At 30.0% G+C, this 21,194-nt stretch overlaps 3 protein-coding genes and 1 non-coding gene across 5 annotated transcripts; 1 reads left to right on the top strand and 3 right to left on the bottom strand.

Annotated features, from left to right (window-relative positions):
* Positions 1–1,959: 1,959 nt before the first annotated feature.
* LOC125831251 (systemin-like) lies at positions 1,960–6,359 on the bottom strand. 2 transcript variants are annotated; one of them, XM_049510444.1, is made up of 11 exons: positions 6,303–6,359; positions 6,116–6,162; positions 4,990–5,077; positions 4,848–4,888; positions 4,568–4,634; positions 4,384–4,424; positions 3,745–3,808; positions 3,534–3,571; positions 2,877–2,925; positions 2,694–2,731; positions 1,960–2,063 (listed from the first exon to the last, which is right to left on the bottom strand). In XM_049510444.1, exons 1-11 carry the CDS (start codon positions 6,334–6,336, stop codon positions 1,962–1,964), a joined length of 609 nt encoding a protein of 202 aa, XP_049366401.1. In that variant the 5' UTR covers positions 6,337–6,359; the 3' UTR covers positions 1,960–1,961. The 2 variants fall into 2 exon arrangements, with proteins under 2 accessions (XP_049366401.1, XP_049366402.1); XM_049510445.1 differs by having other exon boundaries at positions 1,960–2,054; positions 6,303–6,355.
* A 3,907-nt stretch (positions 6,360–10,266) lies between these two features.
* LOC125831264 (protein MIZU-KUSSEI 1-like) lies at positions 10,267–11,589 on the bottom strand. Its single transcript, XM_049510460.1, has 2 exons — positions 11,167–11,589; positions 10,267–10,616 (listed from the first exon to the last, which is right to left on the bottom strand). Exons 1-2 carry the CDS (start codon positions 11,587–11,589, stop codon positions 10,272–10,274), a joined length of 768 nt encoding a protein of 255 aa, XP_049366417.1. The 3' UTR covers positions 10,267–10,271.
* A 1,434-nt stretch (positions 11,590–13,023) lies between these two features.
* On the top strand, positions 13,024–13,095 carry TRNAW-CCA (transfer RNA tryptophan (anticodon CCA)). Its single transcript has one exon. It is a non-coding gene; the product is annotated as a tRNA-Trp (tRNA).
* A 677-nt stretch (positions 13,096–13,772) lies between these two features.
* LOC125831135 (uncharacterized) lies at positions 13,773–19,227 on the bottom strand. Its single transcript, XM_049510318.1, is given in 6 exon segments — positions 13,773–14,144; positions 14,231–14,275; positions 14,278–14,321; positions 14,419–14,552; positions 14,803–14,853; positions 18,901–19,227. Coding segments are annotated over 6 exon segments (738 nt in total). The 5' UTR covers positions 19,183–19,227; the 3' UTR covers positions 13,773–13,962.
* Positions 19,228–21,194: the final 1,967 nt, after the last annotated feature.

Here is a 21,194-nt window from a genome sequence, read left to right as displayed (position 1 = left end):
TCTCTTAGATTTTTAATGTTTAGTTCAAATTTATTTGACTTATTTTTTTAAAAAAAAATGAATAAATAAATAATTTTTTAATTTTAATTTTACACTTAATATATTTAAGATTATAAGATTAAAATTGTTTTATTGATATATTTTTAATTTAAGATTTATTTTTTATAATTATTTTATAAACTGTGTATCAGGTTAAAATAAAAGAAACAAATAAAAATACAAAAAGTATGATTTTTACGACACGATCAGCATATTCTTATTTTTCTTTTACTAAATTTCTCTTCTATGAAAAAAGGGGATGATGTTGGGTTGGATGACCCTTTGAAATTATAATTTATTGATGTTGGATGTAAGATCAATTTAATTGCTATATTAAGCTTTCTAAGTGGATAGTAAACATTTCTTGATTTTTAATTAAATATTTTGTTTGAATTTTTTGAATATGGAGTCATCTTTGTTAGGGAGTGCTTTACTCTTAATATGGCACTTTTCAATATGAATTTAAATTTAACCGAAATTTCACTGTGAATTAGAGGACATACATAATACAACAAGAAGATATTTAGAAGTGATAGATATTTTTCTTTTAGCAAATATTCAGAGGTGATAGATATTTTTTTAGCGATAATATTTATTATCGTAAAAATATTTGCATAAGTTAAATATCAGAGTTGTTAAAAGTTTTAACGACAATTATATAGGCTAATGATTATAAATATATATTTATTATTAATGCTAACTATAATATATAGACAATTATATTATTGTCATTAAAAATTGTGACAAAAATCTTTTATTTGTTATAGTGATAGTTTCACCCTCATTGAAGATTGTAGGTATCTGGTGGCGATTAATAGATCTATCATTACTCATATTTGACATCTATTATGACGAATAAATCTTTATAAAATTATGTATATTTGAAAATTTGTATTTATATAAAGAACTTGATATGTGATTTACCAATTTTGCACCTTAGGACATTCTAATATTTGTTTATGAATTATAATTTGCTCATTTGATAAGATTGCATAAACATTGGGTTCAATAAATTTGATACTTTTCATAATTGCTTGTGGGGTTTTTATGTTTTTGAAAAAAATATAACTTAAACAATTTAAAATTGTATGTCCAAACAAAATTTCAACTTCATATCAATCTGATTTAAATAATGATTCCACATCGCATGAAACAGGCCCTTAAAATTTGATTTGAAATAAGTGTTTGTTTATGAAATATGCATAAAATCTTAATTTCAATTCTAAATTATGATTTCAAATATCAAATTCTCCAAAAAAGGTTGAACTTCAAAACAAAAAAAATTAAATATAAAACTTGACCCATAAATTTATATATTTAAAAAAAAAAAAAAAGATACATGTTCAACATAAAGAAAATACCACGATCCATGTGAAAGCTTCCTATCAAAGAATTACTAATTATTATTATTATTGACTAGTAAACTTTTGTAAAATTATTTATATCTGAAAGTTTGTAGTAGTATAGCACGTATTCACAAACATTTTAAGCGTCAACATATGCAATTAATGAGGGCTGAGGCCTCAGGCAAATACAAATATTTTGATATCATTAATGAAGTAACTTTAAACTTCGAGTAAAAATTTCACACTCTCAATAATTCAGATATAAAATTTAAAAAATTAAACTAATTTAAATATATTTTTGACTCGTAACTTTTTATTCTTCCTTATTAAATCAAAGAAAAGTAAGTAATTATTATAATTTTATATAAATAAGTCAAAAGAAAGGAAGCAACACAAGTACATTACAATCTAAGAAATCTTCTCAAAGTACAATAACAAAATTACACTTAAAAATACAATAGAAAGACAAATATCGTCCGATTAACATATTTGACTTATTTTTGTCAGAGACGAATTCGGAATTTTAATTTATCGTTCTGAATTATAAATATTTTTATTTATTAGATTTTGGATATTCTAGAGTTTATTATTGTCTGTTTGCATTTTGGGAGGATCACGCTTTGATGGAGGTGTTGAATGAACCGCAAGATCTTCTCGTATTACAATTTTCTCTCTTTCCTGTATTTGAAAGAAAAAAAGAAAATTAATATCCTTTTATAATAAACAATTAGAAAAAAATTATAATATTTTCTTGAAAAAAGTTTGAGATTTTAATTGCATGCTTCTTGTAGTGTCCAAAAAATAGTATAATCATGCTATAAATTAAATAAAGTACTAGACCCTTATTATAACTAAAGAAATGAAATGCAATTAAAAATCAAAACAAAAGATATATACGGTGGCCGAGTTAGAATTTTTATTAAGGGATTTAATATATGAGGAAGTAAACATACGAATAAGTCGAAGAGGATTCAATGTCTATTGCATATACATAAAATAAAAAAAAAACGAGTGATAGTTTAAGACTTTAAGTGTATTTCTCACACTTTCAATAGTTTTTTTTAAATCATTTAAAACGTGGTTCTAGCTGGCTTTGAACCGAGGTCATGAGGGCAGACACATGCACTTTCAATAGTTTAGGTATGAAACTAAAAAAAAAAGATAGTTTAAATGTGTTTTTTTACTGTTAACTCAATACAATTTTAACCATATATAAATTGTAAGATTTTATGTCGAAAAAAATTCGGATGAACCAAAAAAAAATACAAACATAATATATAGAAAAATTCGAAGAAGAAATTCAGCTACCTCACATACCACCTTTGTTATTTCTTGTGCACCCTCCCCTGGAATATAATATCATGATTATAGTTACACAAAAATAAGTATTAACTTTTTTAAAGATGATTAAAAAAAAAGTTTCATATATATCAAAGGAAATAAAAAATTGTAAGAAGAAAATACTTATAAGAAATATAAATAGATTGATACCTTCTATTTTGATGATATCTTGGGATGGAGTCTCTTTTTCATCTCCTTCCTGTAAATTTTGAAGGAAAAAAAAGATCAATATCCTTCAATAATAAATAATATCTCCTTTGTCCAATTTTATTGATTATGTTTAACTTCAAACCTACCTTCACTCGTAAATTACACCAGATATATTATTGTTATTGTATATTAGTTAGACACAAATTTTTGTTGCTAATGGGGATCCTTCATTTTAGAAGATTACTTGGACGGTCATTAGGTTCAAAGTTCTATACTATTGTTATGGTACCGATAGATTCACTATTTTAGCATTATTATCGGACATTACATGTTGAACTGGGTGCTATGCACTCCCGTGCTTCGCGAGAAGGAAGAAGGATGTTGCATATGACACGAGATAACAAATTGACGGAGCTCTTGACATTGCCCCTCACGTCACAGAATCAATGTTTTGTTTTCAACATGACTTCTTTATTACTATATTTGCTTTACATGCTGGATTTATGATATGTTTTAGTTTTACTCAAACTGAGGATCTATCTGGAAACAGTCTTAGTAACTCCACAAGATAAAGATAAGATTGTGTATATTCCATCCTCTTTAAATTCCACTTGTAAAATTACACTAATAAACAGGAAGAAAAATATATATAGTTACCTCATGTTCCACCTTTGGTTTTTCTTGTGGATCATCTCCTGGAGAATAAAGTCAATGATTTAAGTTACCCAAAAATAATACTATTTCATTTAAGATGATTTTTCTTTTCTTTTTTTTGAAAAAAAAGTTTCATACTAAAGTAAATATATAAAAAGAAGATAAAAAATAAGAAGAAAAATAAATCTTAAGCATATGATCGAAGAGATGATACCTTTGTTGTTGATATCTTGGGATGGACTCCCTTTTTCAACTATTTTCTCTTTTTCATATTCTTCCTGTAATTTTGAAGATAAATAAAGCAATATCCTTCAATAAGAAATCAGACAGAAAATTTTAGAAATTTTTAAAAAGATATATGACATGTTGCAAATTACAAATATGGACAATTATCGTTTTAGATAAATGGTGTATAAAGTGATAAATAAGCTGATTAAATTGAATTTGAATGCGTCAAAATATAGTCTGAATTAATAAATGAGTAATTGTTCGATTCTATCCAAAAATTGGATGAGATTTAATTTTACGTTTATCATTAAATAGCTATTTTTCAAAAGAATTGATGTAGTAGTAAAGAAATAATTAGATTGCTAAAGTTATTAATATGAATTATTTTTACTAAAAATAAATACTCTAATTAACAGTTTCTTAAAGTGAGTGCAAAGGCAAAGAAATGAGAGGGAATTAAAATTCAAAATAAAGAAAAACTCAGAGAGCAGTTTCAAAATCATTATTAGATTTCAGAGCATGTTTATTTTGAATATAACATATATATAATTTGTGAACATGAAATAAACACAGTAAAATATACAAAAAATAATGAATAAAAAGTCAAAAGAAGAAATTAAGGTACCTCCTCATATTCCACCTTTATTTTTTCTTGTGCATCATCTCCTGAATATTAAATATCATAATTAAAGTTACCAAATTTAATATTAACTTCTTGAAAATGATTCACAAAAAGAAAAAAAAACCATACTAAAAAAGCTGAAAAATAAGAAGAAAATCAAATATTTAGACATATAAATAGATTATACCTTCAATCTTGATGATACATTTGGATATAATCTCTTTTTCAACTATTTTCTCTTTTCCATCTCCTCCCTGTAATATCCTCCAATAATAAATAATATTTCCACTGTCTAATTTTATTAATCATATTTGACTGAACATAAAAGTTTAAATTTTAAAAAAAGAATATATAAAGCATCAAAACTATCATTTTAAGTGTGTGTGTGTGGGGGGGGGGGGGTGGATAAATGGGGCAAGTGATTTCGAACGGATTAAAATAAATTGATTAATCAACAAATAAGTTACCCCCTCATGTTCCACCTTTGGTATTTCTTGTGCATCATCTCCTGGTGGATAATATTATAAAGTTACAAAAAATACAATAATATTAACTTCTTTAACATGATTAAAATAAGAAGATAAGAAAAAAAAAAAGAAAATTAAATACTTAAAACATATGAAGTGATGGTATCTTTGTTCTTGATATCTTGGAATGGAGTCTGCTTTTCAATTATTTTTTCTTTTTCATCTCCTCCCTGTAAATTTTGATGGAATTTTTTTTTTCAATATCCTTCGATTATAAATAATAGTTTGATTAAACACAAAATTTTAAAAAATCAAAAAAGAATATCTGAGCAAATTATATACAGAGTATAAAAACTATCATTTCAAATGAGTCGTAAATAAGGGTGATAAATGAATTGATTGAATGATTTCAGATGAGTAAAAAAAATTGAATCGAATCATTATTTAATTATACCCGTAAATAAATTGAATCAAGAAGAGCTAATTAATGAATCATAAGCCAATTTGTTCAACTTGATCCATACAACAACAAATTAACCAAGGGAATCTTACAAATACAAACAATGATGTGTACGCCGTCTCACTCGTATTTGACCCATCATTTATATAATTTAAAATTTACTTTCCATGACTCCACTAATATAAGAGAGATTTACAACATAAATGCTTAATATATCGATAGTTCCTTATACTAATTGTCATTCAATTTTAATTGAACACTCGACTACGGGTTGTTTCAATTGAACATATAATAAAATATTTTTATTTGATATCGATCTAATTAAATTTGAAAGAACTCTTACGTGTATTTTCAAATGTCAATTATATAGAAAAGCTAACCACTTGAAATATGTCACTTTCTTTAACTATACACATTAGTGTTGATAAATCGTAAAATCTCAAGTATGTTCCAATTGAGACTGATGTATATAATCAAATGAGATGACATATTTTATGTAGTTAACTTAACTACCTAGTAAACGTTTAAGAGCACGTACAATTTTTATTCAAAATTTGAACTGAAAGTGTCTAACATGAATACTTTATCATGTTTGAAAGTGCACAATTAAAACAAATCATAATCTAAATGTCTAAATAAAATTTACCAACAAAGTTATTGATCTATGAAGTCTAACATAAATAACATGGTGATTCACACACATTATTTATTAGATAATGAGACCATATGAACAGAATAATATCAAAAAAAAAATTACAAAAATAATAAATAAAAAAGTTGAAAAAGAAATAGGAGAAATTAAAGTTACCTTCTCATGGTGAAGTTTCACCTTTAGATCTTCTTGCATATCATCTCCTGGAGGATAATACAATGATTAGTAAATAATATTTTTTTCTTTAAGATGATTCTTGTTAAACTCTCACTTGGTGATTTTAATATAAAAATTCAGTTACAAAATAAATAAATAAATACTTAGGCATATAAAGAAATGATACCTTTGTTTTTGATATCATATGAAGGAGTCTCCATAGTTTTCTTAGTTTATTTCAACTCTTCAGAGCTAAGCTTTATATACTCATCACTAGGGGTGTTCATCGAAAATCGAGTTCAACTAAATATCAAATTTAATTTTAAAAAGTTGATATTCTTTTTGTTTTTCGATTTTTCATCCAATGTGTAATATATATTCACATTAAAATGTGACTAATCTGAATTTACACGTAGATCCTATTTGGAAGAGTTTCTTATACTTACACGACATATTACTTAAGTTACATATATTAATTGTGTAAAAATTAATGTATATTATTTCGGAATTTTAACTTGTGAGAGTAAATTAGTTATCATTTGAATCATATTAATACTAAATCAGGCATAAGCACAATTTTGGTCTTTACATTATTGGGAAATTGTTTTTAATTCTTATGATATATGATTAAATATATTTAACCTCTAATTAATTAGAATGCATATTTTTATGGAAAAATCATTTGATATACTCTTCAACTTTGTCATTTAGACTTGATATACTCATCATTATAAAAGTGGTTCACATCTACCTTTACCGTTATAAAAATGATTCACATATATCCGTACCGTTACAAAAATAGCTCACATATAACTTCTTATCTAACGTCCGAAGTGAAAAATTAATTTTAAATTTTAATTTTAATTTTAATTTTAAATAAATTCATGTTGGGTATATATGATCCTTTCACATATGCTTTTTTTTACTTCTTTAATTTGATTATCATTATTTGAGTCTCTTATTCTTATTTTATTTTTCTCTTTCATTGTTTTTTGTTACCCCTTCCAGGAGGTCCCACCCTTTTAGCTCCATTGGTAACTCAAACTCGCAACATTCTTTAGTGTAAATTTATGAGAAATAAAATAATAAAAAAGTATGAATGGAAAAAGAAAAAAAAATAACCAAAAAATTTAAACTATTTTTTCTGGCTATATTGTAATTTATTTTTTATATCTTAAAAAAAAAAATTGGGCATAAATGATAAATTTTACAAGAAAGTTAATGAAAAATGAATTTGACCATCAAAATAATAAATTCAAATTAGCATTAAAATCAAAGAAGCTCAAAAGAATACATGTGAGAAGGATAAAATTGATTTTTTCACTTTCGTTAGAGAAAAATGGTATATGTGAATTATTTGTATGACACTAAAGGTATATATTCCATTTTTATAACAAAAAGTATATCAATTCTAAATAACAAAGTTACAAATATATTTGACCTTTTTCTCGATTTTTGTTCCCATCGCATGGAAATCTGTTTTACTAATGAAATTGTATATCATTTTTCATGGGTCCAACTTCAATGTGGAAAGTCGATGTGTATATCATAATTAAATTGACTATATTCTACTTTACCCTCTCAGAACTTTTATGAGTTGGAAACAATATCCTTTCCACGTTTTAAATGAGACAATTTTAATGCAATTTTTTTTAAAAAAAAATTGTATAAAATATTTTTTTTAGAACTAAAATATTTAAATATCCAATTGCTTTGATTTGAATTGTCCGTAAAGTGCAAAGTCAATAAACAAACATCAAATTCATGGATATTTGAACCTGAATATCAATCTAGAAAAAGTAAAATATTTAATGGGAGAACACTTTTGAACAACCCATTGTAATAAAAAAAAATTATATCTTGAAATCAATTCATCAAGTGGATGATAAAATTTATGGATATTCCAATGGATATTATGCACTTGTTATACAACAATCCTTTAGAGGAAGAGCCAAATAGAGGAAACAACGAGTACGAGAAATGGAGGTTAAAGCTCTAAAAAAATTTGTTCCTTATAAATCGAATTATATTAGAGTTTGTCAGAAAGTACTTAGATACTACGATCATTGAGGGAACAATAGATCTAAATTGGCTAAAGGATAAAAAATTACCAATAATTAACTTGAAAACCAAAAATGTTATTAATACTTGTAATTATCTTATTTGTGACCTAATTATATAAATATTTTTATATAATCAAGCATAAAACTTCAACTCTAAATGAAGATTATTCTTTTTATTTCGTTATAAACATTATTCTCTTTGTCTTAATTTATATGATATATTTAATTCTCTTTTTAATCCATCTCAATAAAAATGTTACATTTCTATCATTTGAAATAATTTAATTTTAAAATTTATATGTCAAATTATATCATATCATATAAATTAATACGGAAAAAATACACCTTTTTAACTCTCTATCAAGATAAGATGATAACATAAAAGAAGATTTTGACAGTTCGTAAAAAAATTACTTTTGAGTCAGAAAACTTGTAATAATGCAAAAAAAGAAGCAATTAATTAGGACCACATAACTTTATTTGGGTAAAATTAGGACCACATAACTTTTCTTTTTGTACAATTATGACCACATAAATACTGCATATCTTTTTTTTTTTGTTTTCCACCCGGTGTCTGGAGTCCACGTTAGAGCTCCGATTAAATTCGGATCGCACACTGCAGGGCCCATTCGGGGGTGGCACTTCCAATAGGATTTTCTCCATATCCAGGGCTTGAATTCGAGACCTCTGATTAAGGGTGAATCACTCCCACCAATGCACCACAATCCATGTTTGTAATACTGCATATCTTACGTGTGATGATTTCGATTGGAAATAATTCCTTTACATTATTGCACGGAAATAATTCCTTATATGCTAATTTCATCGATGATTCATATATCCACAATGCGGTGACAGGTGACAGATGTGTTTGCTAAAAAGGAGGATTGTTCGAATCTTAAAAATTAAAGAGATTACATATCTCATTAACTATATCGATGTGAGACTTAATTTTTAATCATTGGTCAACACCCTTATTACGTAAAGTGTTGAACATCTAGAGTGTGATCAAAAATTTAATTTAGGGGCTCAATATTGAGTGAGATTGATTCTACTATGATACCATGTAAAATTAGGAGTTGAGCTTAACTTACAACCAAAAAGCTAGTTCAAAGGGAGGAGACTTGTCCAAACTTTATAAGGTGACCACTCATCTCATTGACCATCGTAATTGATAAGAAGAAGCGAAAGCTTTCGCATGTAGTCACTTACATTATCTGTACTTCACCTAAGTCTGTTAGTGCAACTCAACTGAAAGAGATTCTAAGCGAGAAGCAATACTGAACAGGAGTCTATATGTATATATTCTAGGCTAGTCTAGACTTGTAATGGCATGTATACATACATTTTTTGTGTGGGTATATATTTTTAGTTAAGCGTTTCTCTTAGTAGTATCTAAAGTTTTCACTTTATTAGTAAAAGTTTAATTTCCGCTTAAGATGACAAACAGTTTAAACTAATAGGACCTACCTCGTAATTAATTAATAACCAAAAACCTAAAACACAGAGGGGACATAAATTATTAAAAACTAGAAGTGAGACATTTTAAAGAGGTTTACTAGTAGATATTAACTTAATGATATGTAAGGATGAAACTAAAATATCCGGTGTGGGCGTTAGATCATTGAGAGGATCTTTCCCTAGTATAAGAGGATCCATAAGGATGCACCTCTAGTGTACCAGTTATCGTGCCCACGGTAATGATGGGTAGCCAAGTGTAGAACGGATAACTGCTGAAAGCATCTATTTGAGTTTTATAGATTCTAGATTCTAAAAAATGCACTTTAATCACGAAAGTTCTGTATAAATTATATTTATACGTATTAAGTTCATTTCTTAACACAAATATAATGAGGATTTGAACCAAAAATACTGATCAATCTACCAAATTATATGTAAACATATAGCTTTGCTTTGCCCCGTCCCCGCCCCAAATGAGTATAAAAAAAAATTACATAACAATATGTATATATAAGTTAAAACTCTAAATTAAATTTCCCTCCCTAATAATATATTAGAGGGATCCATCCAACTAATTAGTAGTAATAATAACAATAAAAAAGACCCACAGATCATTGTATAATTATGATTAATTATATTCTTACAAAGAAAATACTCAATTCAGGTCCATCATTTGCATCTGGACTTAACATATATAGGGTTTCAGCATCCTTTGATTTAACCACACGTTCAAAATGTGCCCTCATGTATGTCATCTCACCGTCCGGTCCTTCCACGTCAGATTTTCCGGGCAAAACTCCGGCGCCCATCGACACCGGTTTAAGAATCTCCATCACATTAAGATCTTCTTCTGTGGATTCTCTTTTAACACCATAACCATTTTTTTTACCATTACAATACATTGTCCATAATGGTTCTTCAAGAAGATTTATCTTCTCCTTTTTGTCCCTTTTCTCACATTCTAATGCAATCCTTACCTAATCAATAATAGAAGTCGTGACTCGATGAGGAATCAGAATTTTCACTAAAGTCAAATATATAAATAAGTAAACACACGAATTGAGTCATATAACAAAAACGTAGTGTCATAAGTGGGGTTTAAGGAGCATGTGTGTCCGCGTAAAGAGGTTATTTCTAATTAACCTTTGACTTAAAAGATTCAATATATAGTATGTCAATATATATAAGACTTCTTTATATCATAATTTATGTAATATTTAATACTATTACTCTTTCAAAAGTCAAACATTTTTTTTCGCTTATGATTTTTACAAATACTTTTATAATTTAGTAACAATACTTTTGCTCTTTACGCCTGGTTTTCAAATATATAAATTTTATTTCAAAATTTAAAGCTAAAATATTAAGGAATATGAAAATGTTTCCAAACATAAATGGAAAACAATATAACGTCTCTTTAATTACCCTAAAACATATATATACATTGAAATGAAAAATGTTTCGATATTTTTTTTTCGAACCGTTTCAACAGAAAAAATGATATTTAAGAAAAAAAAAAAAACTTACCATGCCTAGATTCATTTCCTTCTGCAAAACATTTGTTTGCAAAGCAAGTTCAACAACAACGGTAGGAAGATTCCTAGGGTTTTCTTGAATGGAAAGACTAACACGTCCTTTTCGATATCCGAACAACGTTCCAGTGATTCTTGAACCGGCTATTATCCGGCTGTTACTATCCGGTAACCGACCACCGGGTAGAGAAGGGAGTCTGCATGCCGGTGTAATAATCGGGAACGATCGAAAAACGTTACGAAAAACTCGAAAAACCCTAGTCCGGTTTTTTTTCTTGGTTGAGCTAACCGGTTCAAGAAGGGATAATGGCGGAGTTGTTGTTGTTGGAGCCGGTATTGAGGAAGAAGACGTTGATGATACGCTCGTTCTTGGCGTTGATGATGATTGTGGTGGTGGTGGTGGTTCTGCCTGATCCATTGCTAGTATCCGTTTTTAGGGTAACCAGCAATGGATGAGGAAAAAATTACTCGCAAAAAAAGAGGAAGAAAACACAAAAAGATTAAGGATGTTGATTTTGCATGCAAATGAAGATGGAGATTGGAGGGGTGGGGTGGAGAGGGGGGTAGGTAGTTGATTAATTGTATTTTGGTTTCTTGGTGTAGGTGTATTTGGAAATGATATTATTTTGTTTAATTTTCTTTGGTTGGAATTTGGTTCCATAGATTTCGGAACCTGAATTTGTGGAACTAATTAAACAATACTATAATTACCTACTTAATTATTTAGATTTTTTTTTAATAAAAAAAAAGAGACATTTGATGATAGTCGAATCAACTGATTTTGTAACTCTTTATAAATTTATTTTTAAGCTGATATGAAATCTTTTTGATACGGGATATTTATTTGTACACATAAAAAATATATTCGAAATCATCTTGATCATTTATTCAAATTGTAAAGAACTATATATACATTCTCTACTCAATACCAAAATACATAAAATTGATGTAAGTTCTACATAGTGATATGGTTAGATCAATATTTGTATGAGTGGAGTGGTAGCTAGTCAAGAACACCCATATTCAGAAGATGGAGGACGATAATAGATGAAGATGCTCAAATAGATGTGTAGGAATATTAGGAGAGATATGATTAGAAACGAAGTTATTCGGGCAAGGTAAAAGTATAATTGGCATGATTCGTAGCGAAAAAATAAGGAACGTGAGACTAAGGTGATTCGGACATGCGAAGGGGATGCACAAGGACGCACGGGCTAGTTAGAAGGCATGATAGCTTAGTTGTAGCATGAGTTAGGAGAGGTAGATGTAGGTCGGAAAAAATTGAGAAAGGTGATTAGATAGGACTTGACAGAACTTCAGTTTATTGAGGATATGACCCTAGATAGAAATGTATGAAGGTCAAAAATTAGGGTAGAAGGTTAATTAGTAGATAATCGAATGTTTATTGCGCTTTATGTGGGAAGTAGGGGTCTAAACTCCTCATTTCCTCTACTCACCATTGGTAGTACTATGTGGTATTATATTTATTTGTTGCTTCATTATCTTTGTATTTTCTTGCTATTTCATTATTATATTTTTCTTGCAATTTCTTTCCTATAACATTCCTTTAGACTTACAAATTTTCTTTCCTATAAAGATAGAAGTAAAATCTACATTACGTCCTCTGACTTCTCCAAATTCTGCTTGTGAGGTTACTCTATAGATTGTTGTCATAGAGAGTCGGGAAAATTAGAATTTTAATTCCTTGGATACGACTGGAATGTTAAGATATTATTATATCAGGGGAAGTTGAATTTGTGTAATATTTTTCTTGGAAGAAAATTTATCAAAAGATCAATAGTAAACTTTTATATTATATATCTTGAATTTATTTCATAAATATCACATCCTAGGATCCGTGGCGCAATGGTAGCGCGTCTGACTCCAGATCAGAAGGTTGCGTGTTCGATTCACGTCGGGTTCAATCCCCCGATTCTATAATCGGATCCATTCTTTTTCTGTTTTCTCAATTTTCCAAATTCTTTTTTGCTGCTTTTTCTCTGAATAAATATGTAAATATTAATCTGACTCACTAATACAACTATGAAGTTGCAATTATGTGAATTTTTTCTTGAAAGCTATTTTAAGTTGAGAATTTAGAGTCCTTTGGTACGTAAAATGAGAGAAGTAAAGATATTTTATGAGATTATTTTATCACACCTTCTATATGAGATAGTATTCCTTCATTTTTAATACAAATAGCGAATAATCACAATTTAAGTCTCAAGTACAAAAGATTATCGACCACCATATCCCCTAGTCTGCAATATTCACGCACAAGCACAAATCCTCGACACGAAATATAATCCTAAAGTACTATAAAGACTCAATCAGTGTTAAGACCCTGACATAGTTTCTTTTCAAAAGGGACACACTCACCTACTTTTGCACCAAACTAGTTAATTTCTCATAGTTAAATTATAAATTTGAGATTAGAATTGATTCAAGTGATAAGAGTGCATGTAAGAACTCATGTCATATATTTACTGTATTGGTATAAACATCAAGTGCGGATAAGTTTTTTCCCTTGAGCTCCTTAGTCCGTAAATTACAGAGAAAAACACAACCTTGGACCATTAGTGTTGAGATAAGATGGATGTCATCAAAAACTATTCAAACAGTTTCAAAGTTCATGCACAATAATGTCAAAATTATTCATTTCCATATGACCTAACTGAACTACATTATGGATCAGACTACCAAATCCATGCAAAAGTCTGATGTATATGAACATAGTAACAGCCTAGCACTTGGAATTATGCAACTTAAGGCAGATTTGATTTTCTTGGATCTATGTCTTTTCCCTGGATTTGAAGATATTGAAGACTGTCCTGGAATACCGGGTGAGGGTGAAAAGCATTTGTAAAACTTGACGACCTTTAACTATCCCTTCCCTTAGGTCCCTCGCCGTTTTTGCTAAAGCTGGTCCTGCTGTCCTGGTCTCCATTGGGACTAGTAGACCCTGCACGGTTGCTAATGAAGTAAAGATGAAGCCAAATTCATCACTTGAACCATTTCAATGATCAAAAATGAGCAATGACAGGTAAATGTCGAGTAACCTGATTGAGGCGTGCTTGAAAACTGTCGCAATCTTTCCTCTGCTAACGGACAGCTCGAGTTGAGCTTCTAACACCTTGTGTTAATCCTTGGCTGGGAAGATCACGACTACAACATTAACATCATGTCCAAGAATAATTCCATAAATTGATGGCATAGAACTGAATAAGTTCATATGTTTTGTACTAACCCAATGTCACTGAGCTCCATAGTTAGATTGCTGATCTCCATACCAGAGAGTCGAACTGCAGCCATAGTGTCCGGAAGCTCCTCTCTAGTAACATCCATTAGCTTCTCTAGTGACTCTGCAGCTCGCCTAAAAGCCTAGAGTCAAAATTGATCATTAAGTTATTGAGATATAGAAACATGCACCACATAGGAATAAGTTTCTTTGCAAATAAATCACACTTTCTTCTGCTTCAGAGTCGAGTAAGCATTTCTTTGTCCTAGAAAGGCAAGAAATTCACAACAACCTTTATCTGTTTCCAGAGTTCTACTGCATGTACTTCTATGCAAGCTCAGAAATAAGTATTGGACAAAATATTATGAGAACGAAGAATTTATTGACACATACCAGAAGAGTTGGAATTGCAGAAAAAAACAGCCAGGTTGCAGAAATTGCAGCCTGTCAAGGAATACAAACCTCAGATATCAGATCATAGTATGGTGAATGAAAATCTAAGTAAAATTTTATTGTTCTTAGTCAAAAGTAGGCATGGGGACGGGGAATCATTTCTTACCATTTGCTTTCAACAATAGTAAAACAACTATCTGGTTCAATCAAAAGTGGGGATTCTAAGTTAACAGTAACTTGATCATTACACTCATACCTTATATGTTTCATCTCATCAACAATAGAACCAATTGCTTCTTTAGATTTTAGAGACACTTGAGCACATCCTGTCTCAGAGTGTCCTCATTTTACATATTTAAATCATTTGTTTTTATATACAAATTCTATTTCATAAACACGTAAAAATAACACTTTATTTGTTTTCATTTATATACTCTTTCAATACATTTTTTTTTCCCAAGGTAAAGTTGTATTCTCCAGCAATAAGGGTGTGCTAGCAACCTTCAAAAATTACAAGGGCAGGTAGTCTTAATTACAGAGAACCTAGGATATCTACTCACTGTTATACTTCATCTATACCCTCATCTTTACACCAACAATACATTGTGTTAATGCTTTCCTTTTAACTTTCTGCATTGGGTTAGTAATATTCTCAAAACATCTGTTGTTTCTTTCCGTCCAAAATGGACCACCATATGCAGGAAGAGATTATACTCCATTTTTTCTGGGACCTACTCTCCCCTCTCCTCATCCAATAACTTAAAAGATCTGCAGTAGGCTCAGGCATCACCCAGGATCCTTCGATAAGTCTGCGAAACATGTGCCATATTTGGACAGTAACTCTGCAATGGAGAAAGAGATGGCTGTTTGTTTCCTTCTTTTCATTGTAGAAAAAGCATCTAGAAACAATCTGGAATCTCATCCTTTTCAGCTTCTCCTGAGTTAAACATGCTCTTCTACAGACCAACCACGGAAAGTGCTTCACCTTGGCTGGAGTATTACATCTCCAAACTTGTTTCCAAGGACCAGTAATGCCCCAGGTAGTGCCAGATGATCTCTTTTGTAGAGTCTTCCTACAGTAAACCTCCAATCCTTTCATGTCTCTATTAGCAGATAGCCCCTCACTGAACACTGCTGTATCCCGTACATACATGATACAACCTCTCCCCCCAACCTTGCAACTGCCTACCTAACCCATCCTTAACACAACACCTGCAACCCACCCCCATCCAAGCATTTAACAATAACTCAGTCAATATATTAGAAAATTTCACTAGTTCATGTAAGGTACAACAAAATAAGACTATCATATCTTTCTATGCACATCATTAGGTATGTTCACAGTAAAGGCATTAATAGTGGCATCAATAGCAACATTTGGAACCAAATCTGCAAATTAAAGGCTTACAAGAGATCCAACACATGTACCATCACTACTTATATAAGACCATCATAGACCAATTAATCACAAAACAAAAATAAGTAAAAAGTAAATTGCTTGAATCTTCCTGTGTGTATCATTCAATTAAGAAAGTTAAAATTGTGACAGGAATCAGATTCATCCTCTCTTTTTTCAGAACGCCACCTTTTATCTCATTAGGCTTCCATGGAAGGAAGAAAAATTGCACTAGTGATGAACTATCATTATGTAAATTACAGGTAGATAACGATTTTAGGATCATATGATGTATTTCAAACACTGTAAATGTTTATTTAACATCACACAGATGTTACATAACATATTACTTATAATGCAAAAGAATAGGAATCAACTCCCCAAGCTACTCATTCATAATAAAGCCACCAACTAGCTTTCTCAGTTAGTAGCTTTAAAAAACAAAGTACAAACTGCATAATCACACCATCACAGACAAGCCAGTCACATTTCAATCGCTACTGCAAGGACAGCATAAATTAAATTTCTGAAAACTCCAGCTATGCATTTGTTTAGTAGAACTAAAATTGTAACTTAAATCAGTTTCAAATTACATACTCCTTATTGCATCACCCCTGCACAAATGGAAGAAAGATAGGAAGATGCGAAAGCAATAGTACTTTCTAGCGAACAACAAACAACAACAACAACAACAACATGCCCAGTGAGATCCCACTAGGTGGGGTCTGGGGAGGGTAAATTGTACGCAGACCTTGCCACTACCTCGTGGAGGTAGAGAGGCTGTTTCCGGGAGACCCTCAGCTCAAGAACAACAAATCTAAGTGACAGGAGAGATATATATAAAACATAACAGCCAATACAAACGATAGCGTATAATCAACAAATGAGACAGTAACAACAAGAAAGTAATGCGATGCGTGAAACGCAGTAAACATCATAAGGCTAGGTCTACTCCAAACGCTAACAACCCATACCCTTGCAAGGGAAGACAACACTAGCGAACAACCTTAACAGCAAACAAAAATGACAATAACGCCTCAATCCCAAAATAGTTGGGATTGCCTATATGAACCTTCCATATTCGTTCTACACTATTTTGACCTATTTCATCCCAAAATTCCGAATTTTTTCTATTAAAGGCAAATTAGGAATTCTCCATTACTATATGTCATCATAATTGACTAGTTTACACCAGCCAGCCATCTTAGTAATCCTACTCCTATATGGGATAGACTGACAGCATGAATTTCAAAATATAAATCTTACATGAGATGCAAAACTCATATAAGCGCATTTTATCATGAACACAGAAGGAAAACAAAAACCAAGTACAAAACCTATGAAATCCTTGAGTCGTTTCCCAACAACTTGTTCTAGTCAAGTTATCCATAAGGTGATAGAGAACTAGATTGCCACGGAATATACTGAAAGCTTTGCCAATGAACAGTTCATGAAATATTAACTTTCATATAGTGATCCCAACACATACACATAGATATAGCGATAAATATGAGTGTGCACACACGAGTCAGCGTTCAGCTTATTTACATCTTTTTCATATCTCCAAAATCACAATTTCCACAAGTCAACGTATCAAACACTGCTTTTATAAGATAATCAAATTTTCAAATATACAAATATCCATAACCCATATTATGAGGATGTTTGGAGCAAATTACTCTTCTTTTCTTTCCTTTTGCTCAGGATTACTTACCCAAAATAAGCACTCCTTCATATTTAATAAGTTGAAATTGTAATGAGAATAAGATTCATCCTCTGTTTTTTCAGATCACCACTTTTATCTCATTGTGCTTTCACGTCACATTTCCTTCGCTCTACAAGAACTACATAAATTAAATTTCTCAAACCTTGACTAAGGCATTTGCTTAGTTGAACACGAATTGTAACATAAATCAGTTTCAGAACTCATACTCCTTTTCTTATTGCATCAGTCGTAACTAACGGAAGAAAATAATGGTGAGAAAGCAATAGTACTATCCAGCGAGCTATCTCTACAGCAAACAAAAGGATCAACAATGCCTCAATCCAAAATAGTTGGGATTGCATATATTTTTTTTGATAAAGAAAAAAAAAATATTTTTTGACCTATCCATTCAACACTCTTTTGACCTATTTCATTCGAAAATTTCTCTCTTAAAGGCAACTGTGAATTCTCTAAAACTAGATTTCATCATAATTTGGCTAGTATACTAACCATAGAAATCCTACTCCTATTTAGAATAGGGGCCAACAGTGTGAATCTCGATTCGACAATATAAATCTTACAACGGATGCAAAAATCACAAAAGTTCAGTTTATCATAAACACGAAAGGAAAACAAAAGTCAAGTACAAAACCAATGAAATCCTTGAGTCGTTTCCCTGCAACTTATCTAGTCTAGTTATCCATAAGCAGTGAAATAAATTGCCATGGAATATACTGAAAGCTTCGCCAATGAACAATTCATGAAATATTAACTCTCATACAGTTATCTCACACAGGGATAAATATGCAAATGCGTGTACAAACTAAATGTAACTCTTAGTAGCTTATGAAGCAGTTGGCTATAGATTAGCAAAAGCTCCAATTTATGTATAACAAATCTCTCAAATTCACATTAGCAGAAATCTTCCTAAATGATAAGATCAGCAAAAATGCGTTTGTATATAAGAGAGTGAAAAAAAAAAAAAAAGAGTATGTACCGCGCAAGCAATGAAATTGAGGATATGAATATGGCGATGAGTGAGGGTCCACTGGTAGAGTTGAGGCGCCGACGAAGATCCAACTGTGGAATTCAAATTAGAGGTAACCAACGGCTCAGATGACGACGAAGCGGTTTCCGATTGAACCGAAAGAGATGCCAATTGACGTTGACGCAATCGGATACTAAACCTCCGGCCGGAAACCAAGTTCCCGGCGGTTAGTTGATCGAAATTGTTGTCGAACAACGGCGACGATGGCTGCAACTTCAGTACACTCAACATTTGTCAATTGGCTCGTGTTGTCTCGAAATTTTTTTAGAACAAAGTCTTATTTATAAAGAAGGGTGAGGACTCTCGCATATATTCAGCTTAATTATGTTTTATAGTTATAGTTTGCTAATTATAATAACTATAAAGATTGGGAGAGGAAAGAAAGAGGCGAGAGAACAATAATTTGTATAAATCGCATCTTGTTTGTATAATTTGCGGGTACGTTTATATAATTCACGTTTTTTTTGTATAATTGAATAATATAAAGTCTGAAATTATACAAATATGAAAAAACTCGAAATAACAAATTGATACAAACATAAATATATGAACTTTAAACGAAATAATAATATTTACTCAAATTTAATTTTTATTTTATTTTAAATAAAATTCTTGTGAAATAATAATATTTACTCAAATAAATAAATAAAATCTTATTTTTTCTATTTCTTTCAAATTGTATCATTCAGATAAATAGTTATATATAAAAAAAAAAGAATTTTGATATTAGTATACAAATTGGGACCAAATGATCAAAAAATTTCAAAGTTTGTAATAACTTTTGGACTAAATTTTTTGTTTTGTAACAGTATTTGGACCAAAAATAAATTTATAATAACTTCTTAAAAAACCCTATTTTCTTACTCCTAGTATATATAATGATGTTTTACCTCTCACTTTATCGCAACTATACAAATAGCGGCGCCAAGAAGAGGGTGCTCATAAAAATGAAGAAGAGGGTGCCGATATGATAATGGAACCATTTTCAACATGAATTCTCTTAGTTAATTACGCTTTATAGTTATAGTTTGTTAATTACAATTCATAACTACATGTATGTTATAAGAAAGAGAGTGGCAGTGAGATTGGGAGAGGGAGGAGAAAGGCGAGCGAAAGAGGACAATAATTTGTATAAATTGCATCTCGTTTGTATAATTTGTGAGTACGTTTATATAATTTGCTTTTTTTTTGTATAATTGAATAATATAAAGTCTGAAATTATACAAATATGACAAAACTCGAAATAACAAATTGATACAAACATAAATATATGAACTTTTAAACGAAATAATAATATTTACTCAAATAATTAAAAAAAAAACTTATTTTTTCTATTTCTTTCAAATTGTATCATTCAGATAAATAGTTATATAAAAAAAAAAGAATTTTGATATTAGTGTACAAATTGGGACCAAATGATCAAAAAATTCAAAGTTTGTAATAATTTTTGGACTATAATTTTTGTTTTGTAACAGTATTTGGACCAAAAATAAATTTATAATAACTTTTTTAAAAACCCTATTTTCTTACTCCTAGTATATATAATGATGTTTTACTTCTCACTTTATCGCAACTAAACAAATAGCGGCGCCGAGATAAGAAAGCTCATAAAAATGAAGAAGAGGGTGACGATATGATAATGGAACCCATTTTCAACATGAATCCTCTTAGTTATTTCTGAAGAATTGAATCAATTAATAGCAGGTTCGTATGCTTTTCTCTTCCTTATCTTTTTTTTTTATTGGAAGAAATATGAAATTATGCCTGAATACTTGAATGAATTATCTTTTGCAAACATCCTTATTTCCTTAAAACATCTATGCTTGAAAAGAACTTTTCAATTTTTTAATTATTATATTTGATTAAATAGAAGTTGAGTCGACCGGTGTTAGATCTTTAAAATTAAATTATCTTTATAGATTCAAAATTCTTTTCCAACCTAGATTAAGTGATTAATTCAATAATGAATAAAGAGATATAATTTAGTTTTTCTAGTATGAAAACTAAAACAAAATCTACAACTAATAGTTAAATTTCTTTTTTTCAGTAATCGGTCACCGCTCAAGCTATGGGTGTGACAATAGATCTTAATTAATCCACTAATTGAAGCAAGAGAAACTCTAAGATCGGAATTTGCTTGAACAAATGCAACTTTTGTTCATACTTTTCTTTTCTTGTTGAGTTGTTTCACATATATACATTTCTCTTTTTGCAACTCTTATGGCTAGTCTAACATAAGTGAT

The sequence above is a fragment of the Solanum verrucosum genome, unplaced genomic scaffold (assembly GCF_900185275.1).
Source record: "Solanum verrucosum unplaced genomic scaffold, falcon-dt-bn FXZP01000049.1, whole genome shotgun sequence".
Classification (NCBI taxonomy): Eukaryota; Viridiplantae; Streptophyta; class Magnoliopsida; order Solanales; family Solanaceae; genus Solanum; species Solanum verrucosum.
The sequence above is the reverse complement of the archived record's forward strand: the minus strand, read 5'-3'. Positions and strand labels throughout refer to the sequence as shown.